General features: G+C 38.5%; 1 protein-coding gene across 21 annotated transcripts in view; it reads right to left on the bottom strand.

Annotated features, from left to right (window-relative positions):
* Positions 1-219: 219 nt before the first annotated feature.
* Positions 220-12,054, bottom strand: part of ADD1 (adducin 1) — a 62,070-nt gene continuing 50,235 nt past the window's right edge. For 7 of the 21 annotated variants that reach the window (XM_072927948.1, XM_072927947.1, XM_072927946.1 and 4 more), the window contains 4 exons: positions 8,888-9,044; positions 7,678-8,052; positions 6,818-6,913; positions 220-2,650 (listed from right to left, as the gene is read on the bottom strand). In XM_072927948.1, coding sequence (XP_072784049.1) covers positions 2,298-2,650; positions 6,818-6,913; positions 7,678-8,052; positions 8,888-9,044 — 981 coding nt within the window. In that variant the 3' untranslated portion in view covers positions 220-2,297. Of the gene's footprint in view, positions 2,651-6,057; positions 6,093-6,817; positions 6,914-7,677; positions 8,053-8,887; positions 9,045-12,054 lie in introns of those variants that run through there. The other 14 variants (XM_030270602.4, XM_030270603.4, XM_030270604.4 and 11 more) reach the window with 5 other exon arrangements.

Below are 12,054 nucleotides of genomic sequence, written 5' to 3'. Positions count from 1 at the left end.
CAGCCGTGGATGACAGCACCATGCTGACCCAGCTAATAGCTGGGGGAAGGAACCACCACTGCTGCTGAGCTGGGAGTCTCTGGGAAGGGAGCCCTGCAATAGCCAATTTGAGTATTTTCTGAGAAGGAAAGCCATCATTAATCATCACCCTAATCATTAAAAGAAAACTAAGCAAATGAGGCCACAGAACAAAAGTGTACAAATTTTGAAAGCAGAACATGATTTTTCAAGAGTTTTATTTTTGAGTAGAACTTAATGATACAATAAAGAAAGAAAAATACAGGACTTTATTCTGCCCCAAAGTGTGTAACCATACCATACATAACTACATTTCATATTTTAATACAAAGAACTAAAAGAACAAACTACAAAATTAGAAATTAAAAGTCATTGCATATGTGGTCAAGATAAATGGAGGGACTTCAGTAAAGAACTGAAACATACAGCAATTAGTCATTTAGTTACGACCCTGCAATAAAACACAATTTAGCAAAATAAGTGTTGTTTGCTTCCTAGTGTACAAGGACATACAATGTTAGAGCAGAAGCTGAAAGCCATTCGTGCCATGCAGTCCTGCCTGAGTGCTGCTGTCCAGGGGCTCCGGCCCAGTGCCCGCCTGCTCTGTCCCACACCGGCCCCGTCACCTTTCCCACGGTCCCAGTGGCCACCTCGAGCCCTCTGTTCTCACTTGAACACTGACAGCTCAATTCCACTTCCAGCTGTTCCCCTTCACCGCTCAAAACCAGCCTGAGGCATCGGCACCTGCCAGCCCAGAGCTGCCTCCAGCCACCCCCACCCCCCCGGCCCTCTGCGCTTTCTGCTGCATGAGTGTAAGGCATTAGTTCTCTGCTGTTTTACCAATTGCAACATTTAATATTGTCCTAAAAGGTTACATCCATGTTCTGTTGTGTTACAGACACTTACTGTGAGTCAGTGTGTTGCCCTCACCCCCACGGGGTGTTGGGGTTTGCTGCTGCTAAACCCAAAATGCAAATTCTAGAAACCAGAACTGGTCACTGCTGGGGAACAGCACCCGCTTTCCAGAGAATTCCGCAAGCTTGACCTGCCTGATCTGAAACTACTTTGACAATTAGTGACAGACACAAACATGGCAATAACTGGGAAATAGTGAACTCAGTGGTGAGAGTGATTTGCCATGCTGCACATTAAACAAACATTTATAGCAAATGGTGAAAATACACCTTTAAGGTTACACGGGATTTCTGTACTTAACCGCTGGCAACAACAACAAAAAGATTTCAAGAGATGCCAGCTTCTGCAAGTGAAAATATAATTACTATAAAACAAGGTGAACTATTCAGTGTAATGCATTTACATTTTTGTCAGTGAGAAGGAACAAACACAAAAGGCTGCACATGGGGTTCATGCACAGCAAGGTTGTGCAAAAAGGGGATTTTTAAGAGGATGATAAAACTGTGCTAAGGCCCAAAACACACCTGCCCATGCTCCATACCACCAGCTTTTACTTCAATTACTTTTTAACCTTTTCTAACAGCCAAATCACCATATGACTCAGTGAGGCAAGAGCAAAGACAGATTTCCTTTTAACTGTAATTCACTAGAAAGAAAAAAAAGCAGCCAAGATTGGGCTCTTTGAACACACAACATGAGCGGAACACACCATGGACATTTCAGTCCTAGACATCAAAGACTGATTTCACCAGCCAGTTATAAAAAAAAACAAAGTGAAAAACACCTTCATTTTGTAACAACAGCAAGAAGGGAGAAAGAGAGGAAGCAATGGAGAGCCTCAAAGCTTGGCCAAACCACAACCTGTACTCACAAGCTTGCAGAAGTTTACATGTCAGTTCAAGAATTCACCCCCCCTTGAGAGCACCACTGCAAAAGCATCCGCTCTAAAAGTCAAAATTTAAGAAATTTACTTGTGACTTGGAACAGAATATTGGAAAGAACACTTCTCGTGGTAAGCAATGGGTGGTTTATTTTTAATTGTGAATTTTTTTATATTCTTTTGCAAAGCAGTGCAGGCTTTAAATTAAAAATAGTGAATCAACGCCTTCCACATGGAAGTCATTTACATTTGATTACAAATTAGGGATCAGATCTGTGGCAGCTGCTGAACACACAGGATTAGCACCTTTTTGGACACGAGTTTCTGGTTATAACCCTAAACAATCAAGCCATAACTTGAGGGGCTGGTTGGATTAATTGTGGCATTCATTTACATAGTAAGACAAAACACTCAGTACGATCTGGTACATTCTAGTGGTTAATGGAGTTTAAAATATGACAGTGTTTCTGCAGTGGGTTGGCCTTTAGGAGTCACTCTTCTTTTTGCTCTTCTTCAGGAAGGAAGGAGTGCGGAACTTCTTTTTCTTTTTTGATGGGGACTTCCCTGGAGATTCATCGCTACCTGCATCAGCTGCTGTCCCCTCCTCAGCTGTTGGTGTTGCTGGCTCTTCAGTGGGTTGGGACTGGGGTTCTTTATTTTCCACTGCAGGTGGTTCCGTTTGGCTTTTGGGCACATCATGATCACATCTCCCTTCCTCCTTTCCTAAGGGAGGGAAGCTGAGTGCTTCCGAAGGCTCATCGGGGGTGAGATCTGGGAGGGTTTGCTTGAAGGTTGCAGCATCACTGTCATCTCTGTAGGTCTGGTCCTGCCGTGTCTCTGGTGGACGGACAGACAGTGACAGTCAGTTTACAAAAGTGTCCCTGGAGCACAGCAAGCGAGGCAAGTGGATGGTGAGCGTACTCTACAAAAAACTAATATATTTACTTAGCATGAAAGCCTTTGTAATAGGGCTGTTCTCCAGCTTTGAGTACAGAAGAATGAAGACAATCCAAAGTTCTGTTTGTTTTTAAGCTTCTTCACACAGAACAGATCAAGCTGAATTGCATCAGCAAGAAAGTAACTGTTCAGACCTCGCTCCTGTTTTACTCATGATATTTGCAGGCAACACGATATTTTAGTGCAATAAAGCAGGAATTAAACCTACAGTTTTCACTGGAATTTAATCTAGTGTTTTGCAATTCCACACTTTTATTCTTATTCCTTTTGGAGAGATAAAATTAATTGCTGATTTGCAGTGATTCCATATATGCAAATTCATTAATTTATAAATTGTTGGCTTGCCAATTTATAATCCCAATGAAGAGATTTTCATAATATTCTTCCATGAGATCTAACAAAAATTGCTTCAAAATATAATTTCCTATCACAAAGGCTTCACTTTTTTTTTGCAAGATATGAGTACATATTATGGATTCCTATAAGTAAAATCCATGTAGTTTATCGAATTAAATGAGCTCAGCAGGTTATGCAATACAGCTTGTTTTGTTTATTGTATGTGATGTCAACAGCCAAACTCACCCTGTAAAAGGGAACATCAAGAGTCCAGTGGTAGCTGTATGTCCAAAGGGGAACTGAACCACTCCTCCCTCGCCTGCAGCACTGTCCCCACTCACCACTGTGCTTTAGGATGCTCTGTTTAGGGCTCCCTGCAGTGCTGTCCGTGCACCGCAGCCGAGCTGTCCCGTCGGCCGTGCCACATCCATCCCCACTGATCTTACGTAAGGAGGGATTTAGAGCAAAATCCAGGCCATGCTCATTGTGAGGCACAAATGAAAGGCAACTATTTTTTCCTCCTTTCAAGATCTTGTTTGTTTTAATTTGAAAAGACTGAAGGCTTGCACAAGAATTTACAGAAAATACTGTAATACTTCCACATTTTTCCTATAAAAATGACATTGTTCTTTTTACTTCTGCCAGATGGGATTAATAATTCTCTGATATATTTTAGAGGGCTCTGTTCTGAGAATACCTACTAGGAAACAAACATGTTTTGCCTAGAGCACCATGAACTTCTAATAGGTTAAATAAACACCACACACGCTAGTATCCAGTGCAAAACACTCGGAATGCACAAGTTAGCAGTTTAAAAGTTATAATGCAGGCAGGATTTAAATCAGAGCAAAAAAGAGAAAGCAGTTATGTACAGTACAAGTTGCCTTCTGAAGCTGTAGTTTAGCCTGTCTATGTATGGCAGACACACATTAATAAGAAACACCAGGTATAGTTCTTCACTACCACTACCCTATTTTTGGATTTGACTTTTCAGGAATTAACCAAAAACATTGCTGAGCTCTTCCCCCTGGGATCCAGTGGCAGGATGTGTGGGAATGGCTCAAAGCTGCACCAGAGGAGGTTCAGACTGGACTTTGGGAAGCATTTCTTCTCTGAGAGGGTGGTCAGACATTGAAATAGGCTTCCTCCTTAGGGAGAGCTGGTCAAGGCCCCAGGCCTGTCAGTGTTCAAGAGGCATTAGGACAATTAGCTTTAACTTTTGATCAGCTCTGAATTGGGTCAGGCAGTTGGACTAGATGGTCATTGTAGGTCCCTTCCAAGTAAAAAATATTATATTTTATTCATTAGTTGGCCCAATTTTTAGAACAGGCACCATATTGGACTGTCAGGTTTATTTTTTAAAATTAAGTTATAAAATAGTTTTGAAGTCTTAAAAAAGGGACTAGAGATTATTCAAATTAAAGAATAGGAAGCTACAGGCATTCAAACAGCATTTGCCAGCTGGCCTGAGCACTGAATAAATATAAATGGGTTTGCAACTCATTAACCTAGGATTGCCATCCTTCCCAGTTTGTCAAGTTCCCATCATCCTTAATAAACAGATTAATGATGCTGGAATCAAGCAAACATCTGTTTATCTGGTTTGCTAAGGGCACTGTCTTACCAGAATTCAGAAGATTTACAATTTCCACATGCAATTAAGCCAGCACACAACATGTAAGTGCCCTGCTACTCTAGTGGATGGATTTCAGTAACATAACTAGAAAGCTTTAAAAATCTATGTCTTGCTGCAAAACCTATTTACAGTTTAAGAATTCAGCAGCGCCTCAACAATTTAAAAGGTTTTTTTAAAATAATCATGTTTACATCCATACTCTCCCTTTATTTTGTGTATATATATATATATATATATATATATATATATATATATATATAAATACTGGTGTGTGTTTACAATTCACATTATTTAAGAAAATAAATCTTTATGGAGTTCTGGTTTCGTGGGTTTTTTTTTCAACACAACAATGTGGACAAACATACAAACTAGACTATAACTGAGTTAAAAAACACTTGACTGATTTCAGCTACACTTAAATAGAAAGAATATGATGAATCAAAGTTGAGAAGAGGTTGTATACTGACAACATTGTCATTCAACAGAACCTCGCCCAACCAAAAGTCATCCTAGTATGAACTTCCAGTTATTCTCTAAAATAACTTTGTATGTTTGTCCTGGAAAACTTATACGAGAAGAGTTTGTCAAACACAATTCCCTGTTTTAAAGAACTTTCAGGTTTTAGAGCTTTATCAGTAACATCACAGGTGTCTACAATATAGTTTGCCTTTCACACCTATGACAAATACACTGACTTTTGGATATAAGAGGACATACAAACATCCTTATTCCTTTAAAGTATAATCCAAAGGAGCCCTGCAGAGCTAGCCAAAACAGCTGTAGAAGTTGCTGCCACCAAGTACTTGCTGTTATTCCTTGGTTGGAATTTGAATGCCCTACAGTTAACACAAAACATAGGAGTAGTCCCATATCCATTTCCGTGCAGAAGTCTGCTGGGTAAATTTAAATCCATGTCAGTGGATTTTGCTTTGGAACAGATTAGGAACTCTTCCGTTTTTTTACCAGGCCCAAGCTATGTGGGCAGCAGCAAAATGTTGGGGCAGAAACTCCCAGGGCTGTTTCAGCTATATCTGCCAGGCAACTTCAGATTATTCCTTTTTAAACTGAGGAATCGGACACACAGATATGGAAACACGGAAGGTGACTTTCACAGTTTCTCTCAAAGGGGGAGTGTGCTTTAACATGAGAACTGCAACTGCCTGGAATTACATGGAATTGAGAACTAAAGAAATCAACATCTCAACTGAAAAAGCCTGCTTTTTTAAAAAAAGCAAAACAAAAAAGAACTTTAGTAAACAAAGATGCAAGAGTGAAGCAAAGCACAAAAGCAGGTCAGAGTATGGAATGATACTTACTATGGTAACAGGTATTCTTTAGCATATCCATCTCCTGTTTGTAACGCAGCCACAAGAAGAAAAAAGCACAAGTAGAGAATCTATGCATTCATCACAGCCATTGTGTTACGTTAGAAGAATGGTTGCAACCATTCTTGTAGAAAACAGAATGAGATGAAGTAGTGAATGTCAGACTAACAGACAAACGATATATCCAATGTACAAGGTAAAGGAAACAAGACAATAATTGGATTACACCTGATCAAGATTATAATTTTATCCTTTTTTTAGGGAATTATCAACTTTAGCAGCCCTGCTCTCATTTTAGTTAAAATTATGACATAAGGTGAGCAAATAAGCAAATATAGGCTCAAATTGAGTAGGAAAAATATTTACTGAGGTGTAATCCAAGTACAATAATGTTTAAGAAATGTGCAGTCAGTGAAGATTTACCAAAGCATCTAGATATGTGTCTGGTTCACCATCAGACACTATTTCATTTAGAAAGAGCAATTACGTCACAGAAAATGTACGAAAAGGTAAATCAGTTGAGAAACACCAAGAGATGACAAGGCAATTCTGAAGAGATGGAAATTTGTCTTTATATTAATGCACACTTCTTTATTATTGTAAACGAAACTGTCAGACTCACAGTTCAGTGGAGTATCTCGTAGGTAGTACAACAATGAAACACACGAGGTCATTTACTGTTATTAGCTCTAGTTCAGTCACTAAGGATGCAGTTACTGGTTCCCCTGGCCCCCAGGGAGCAGAACGTACCTTCCTCTATTTTAATCGGCGTGCTGGGAGGAGTGCGAGCTGAACTGGGGTCAGGGGGGCTCTTCTCTTTCTGTGGCCTGCCATCTTCTGAAGGCTCTGCAGGTGTAGACAAAGGGAAATTAAAAAGGCAAATAAAAGTTCTCTGCATGTAATAAAACAAGTGTCCTTTTGCTCCATGCAAGAAAGATACCAATACATTTTTCTGAATCAAAATTCTGCCAGGATATTAAATAATACCAAAACAAGCAAAAGAAAATTAAGCGATAGTTTGATACTAACAAAACTGTTCAAGTCGTTGTTGTGCTCTGTACCTCTCTTTGGAGGTGTTTTTTTTTCCTTTAAGCATGCATGAATAATAAAATAATTTATGAATTGGTTTATGCTGCTATTATAAAGAAAACTTGTGAGGAAAAACCACAAGGAAGATATAAACAAATAGGGAGGAAGGGATATGCTACCAGGCCTACACAAGATAACACTCTTTTGCTTGCTTTGTTTTGCTGAAATTTGGAGTAAACAGAATTGCATCCCAAAAGAAAAGAAGACTGCACAGATAATCAGCAAAACATGCAGTAATTATATGATTCCAAACAGATTTCACAGTGGTTTGAGTATTTGTTATTAGTAAGGAGGGTCCCCTTTGCTTCCAGCTTTAAACAGCCCTAGATCCAAAGGAAAACATTAACAGAATGCACCATATATCGGGAACAACACTAAAGCGTTGTTCCATCTGGTTCACCTAACACAATTAAAGTGAAATCAGTCCCACAGATGAGAGTCAACTGACAGAATCTCCACATGGTGCAGATAAAGAGGTGGTTCCTTGGATTGCAAGCTCAGCTGTACCATGTTAGTAATACCTGAGGCCTCAGCCAAAAGGTCAGGATCAGACCTTAATGCTTTGATCACTGCAGTATGAAATTCCTTATGGGAAGACTTCTGCCCATCTGGCTCTTCTCCATTTAGATGTGGGATGATTTGCTGCATGGTCTGACAAGAAACCCATGCAGCAGCAAACTGAACGTTATCTAAAGACTTAGACGGTGATGATACGTCACGATCCTGTAAAGTCTTCGTATCTGTTCCTTGAAAGGTGTTTGATCTCCCTTTCAAATCCAGAGATTTTTTATCTGACGTGTTTTGCTCACTGATGGTCTTATTTCTAAGCACTGCACTCTGTTCCCCAGCTGGTGTCTGTCTCAGTAACACAGTCTCTCCATATTTTGATACCTTATCTAAGAAGGATGTGGTATTGTTACTGAGAGAATAAAGGTATGCAGTTACAACAGGCATGACAGCACAGCATCCCACCCCCCCCCACTCAGTACTTCATAAACAAAGCACAATGGTTCCTACATTGTGGTTCCAAAAAGCAACGGCTGGGAACTCACACTGTGAAAGAAACAGCACTTTGGATTCTTGCATCACTCAAGTTCAAAACCTCACAACAGATGAGCATTCCAAGTATCATGCCTTAAAATTATTCAAAAGTAAAGCAGAACCACTTCAGATGCAGCAACAGCCTCTTTGTATAGCACAAATCTGTAATAATTCTAGGATAATTGAAAAAGTCCATTTTGGTAGAAGTCCCCACAACATGTCACATTTCCAAGCAATAATCAATTCTCCATTCAATGGACTTTTCAAATCCACAAATTTAAATGACTTAAAAACCTGCAGTGTTGCTGCTATGAAGTACCACCATTCCCTCACCGAAGCTCTAGAGCAAAGGAAAACAAAGCAGAATGAAACCAGTACCAAAACACCTTTTTGATGGAAGCTTTCAACTTCCTACCAGCAGGAGTAACTGGCCCTACTGCCCAGTTTGTCTATAAGGACAATTTTATAATGAGATCTATGCATTTTACAGAACACAGTTGTTAAAACATTTAGATCACACATTTTATCTCTAATATACTTTTCAAATTTCTAATTCACACTGGAAAAACTGAAACATACAAAAGCTGGGTAATTTATCCATGGCCTTTGCAGGTAACCCTCTTTCCAATTACTAAGACACTTGCTGGTACTGCAGTCTATTGCAGAAAAAACACACACAGAGAAACCAACCTTCTGGTCCCTTCTGCTTTCTTTCTACTTCTTTGCGATATTCTTCCAGTTCTCGATCAGTAAGTTTATTGAAGGGATTTGGTCCCGTTGTGCTCACTATGACTTTTGGTTGATATTCTTTCTCAATTATTGCCTTTGATGCAGTTACCAGTTCTCCCTGGCAAAAGAAAATCAAGATACATCTGCAATCAAGCAGTAACTTGCAGAACCTTTAGATGTATTGAGGCTACAAAGCAATCAAAAACAAAACAAAAACTTAACCTAGAAAATGCTGCTTTTTCCTCTTTTAGAGTAAAAAAAAAAAAAAAAATCTATTGCAGATTTTTTTTTTTAATCTGATTAACAGGAGGTTAATATAAAGGACAAAACAGGTCTCTACCAGGGAATATCCACCATTAAGCAGTAAATCAAACAGCAGCCAAACAGTGTAGCTGAATAATATTTGAAGTCACAAAAGTTTATCAAGTTTCTTTTTCTCACCACAAAAAAAACATGATACCAGACCCACCTGCATGGCAGTCTGGGCACAGAATACTCATAAAGGGTCAAGAACTCAGCTCATGGGTATTTTTGTTTCTGTTTTGTTTTGGGCTTTTATTATTATTATTTTGCTTTGGGCTTTTGTTTTGCTTTGTATTTTTTTGATAACAGAAAAGCTATTTCTTTCAGCTACTACATTGCACCTAACAGATGTTATAGCAAAAAGCCATCTTGTATATGTTCTGTATACATCAGATTAACAGTTTATAGATTATAAGACATTTTAAAGTAATTAGGTATAACTGTAATCAGATACAAGTTAGCATATTTACATCTATAACATTTGTCATATAAGCCAAATTAAAAGTTATAAAAATAAAAATATAATGAGCAATTCGAAGTACAGTAAATTCCAGTGGACAAAAGCAGCTGCATTAGATTCTCTAATGTTAAAGCTTTTCATTTTTCTTCTCTAATCCTATGGTAAAGGCTACAGCCACCGGATTTTCATTGCCTCATGTACAGAAAATGCTTGCCTGGAGATAGTTGCTCTATCTCTCAAATGACTTGTCTAAGCATTTGGCTTTTTTCATTGGATATACAGAACTCTGACACTAGTTGGTTAACAGCTGATGTGTGACCTGTGCCCCAAGTCATGGTGACACCCAAATTCTTCATTATCAAAAAGAGGTATTTGAACTCCATTAGCCAAGAGGTATGGGCTACTGACTGACCCACGTCATCTCCATATTCAAATGTTGCCTGTACCAATATTTAGAAGAAAGCATAGTTCAAAAAATGCGGTGCCTAAAGAGAGACAAACATTCCATCCCATGTCCACACTTCATGGACAAGCACAGGATAGCCACTGCAAAACTGATGATGCAAATAGACAGAATGCTGTTTTGGATGGCAAGGGCTGCTTTGGACAAGTTGTCAGCACCAAAGAGGTGACAGGGATGTCTGGATGGAAGGGAGGACAAGAGCAGTTCCGAAAGCCTGATGAGAGATCTCCAGAAATCTGGTCTACAGCAACCCAGGGAGGAAAGATGGTTGTTAGAATCTATGCTGCTCTTTGGGAAGCAAACGCCAGAGAACAAAACAGCCTAACAATAAATCTTCATTGCAAGAAAGGAAAAGTTCCTGAAAGGAACTGCAGGAGAGAAACATCTCTAAAACATTACATATCATTTCCATTTCTTCATAAAATAAGAGGAGAATTCATTCTATATGCAGAATGTCAGTAGAATGTCAAAAGCCTTTTCTCAACTATATCCAGGAAGCATTGATTTGACAGCAACAGCTTTTCTCAGAAGATAATGTATAAAAGGTTCAGAGAAACATCAACTTTTTTACAAATCCTAATTGTTTTGTAGAAAATTCAGAACACCCCTAAAACTACAGGTCTCAGCTTTTATGATGGCAGAAAACTGATGTCCATGGAAATTTTATATTTCCCTTTCTGTTTTTGCCCACACTTCAAACTAAGTTCATAGTTTTAACTGAAACTCAGCATAAGCAGCTGGACCTTGTAAAGCATTGATCTCAGGCAGAGTTTTTAGAGATTTCTGGGAACAAGACAGACAGTACCCATCAGTATCCCTGGAATTTCTAAGAATCTCTTTGAATGTTGCAAGTTAAATCCAGAATCATTGGGTAGAACAACTTCTAATGAAACAGAATGCTACTGAATGCCTGTTGATTTAATGGGAACAAACAGCAAGACAGGCAATTTGAAGATGCCTGGTGCACTGGCATGATGTGCGGAGAGTACCTTTGTTAAATACTGGGAATGAAAGCAGCAAATCAAGCTTATCACATTCACTAGGCTGGAAAAAAAAAAAACAAAACAAAAAAAAACCTAAAATGAAACCCTCACAAAAAACATCCACAATCTCTGCAAACAGTATTTGTACTTGTTGAGTAGCTTTGACTCAAGAGAAGCAGCATTGAAAAGATCAGAGGCAACAATGTTGGATCATAAAAGCAGAAAAATTATACAAGCTATAAGAAAGGAAAACTTTTAGTTTATTTTAACTTTTAATTTAAAAAATCATTTTTATCCAGTTGTATTCAGTGTCAATAATACAGAAGCTGTTCAAAGGCCACAAATGAAAATGATACTGGTAGAGGGACTGAGTCTATGTGGGAAATAAATTATAGTAATATGTTAATAAGTTCTGCAATATGGTTACTTTATACCAGTATGATTAGTCTAAACCATCATTACTTCTAAATCAAGAAGATATGTTCTACTCCACAGAATAGGCCACAGAGCAGCCTTCCAAGAATTCAAATAAAATCATACAACACAAAATGAAACATGGGACAGAAAGAAAACAAGTATAAAGGACTACAAAGACAGTACAGAACATATTTCCAATTGTTAAATGTGACACTAAAATAGACAAGACTTTGCAAAGCTATCAACCTGACCATGCCATTCAGAGATTCCTAAGGATGTTGAAAAAAACTGAACTAGAAAATTGGTCTGGAGTTACTTCCAGCATTAAAGAACCTGTAGAGAAGGAATAAATTCCCATAGACTCACATTCTGTTTCAACATAAGATGACATTAAAAAAATTAATGTTCTCGTGATCCCTTTGGGATTAGGTTGATCCTAGTAATACTTTGATGATGATTCTGAAAGTATTTGGATGACAATTTGAAATTTGATCACATGTGT

Source organism: Taeniopygia guttata, chromosome 4 (assembly GCF_048771995.1).
Source record: "Taeniopygia guttata chromosome 4, bTaeGut7.mat, whole genome shotgun sequence".
NCBI classification, from domain to species: domain Eukaryota; kingdom Metazoa; phylum Chordata; class Aves; order Passeriformes; family Estrildidae; genus Taeniopygia; species Taeniopygia guttata.
Note: the sequence above shows the minus strand (reverse complement) of the source record. Positions and strands in the feature narration are given on the sequence as shown.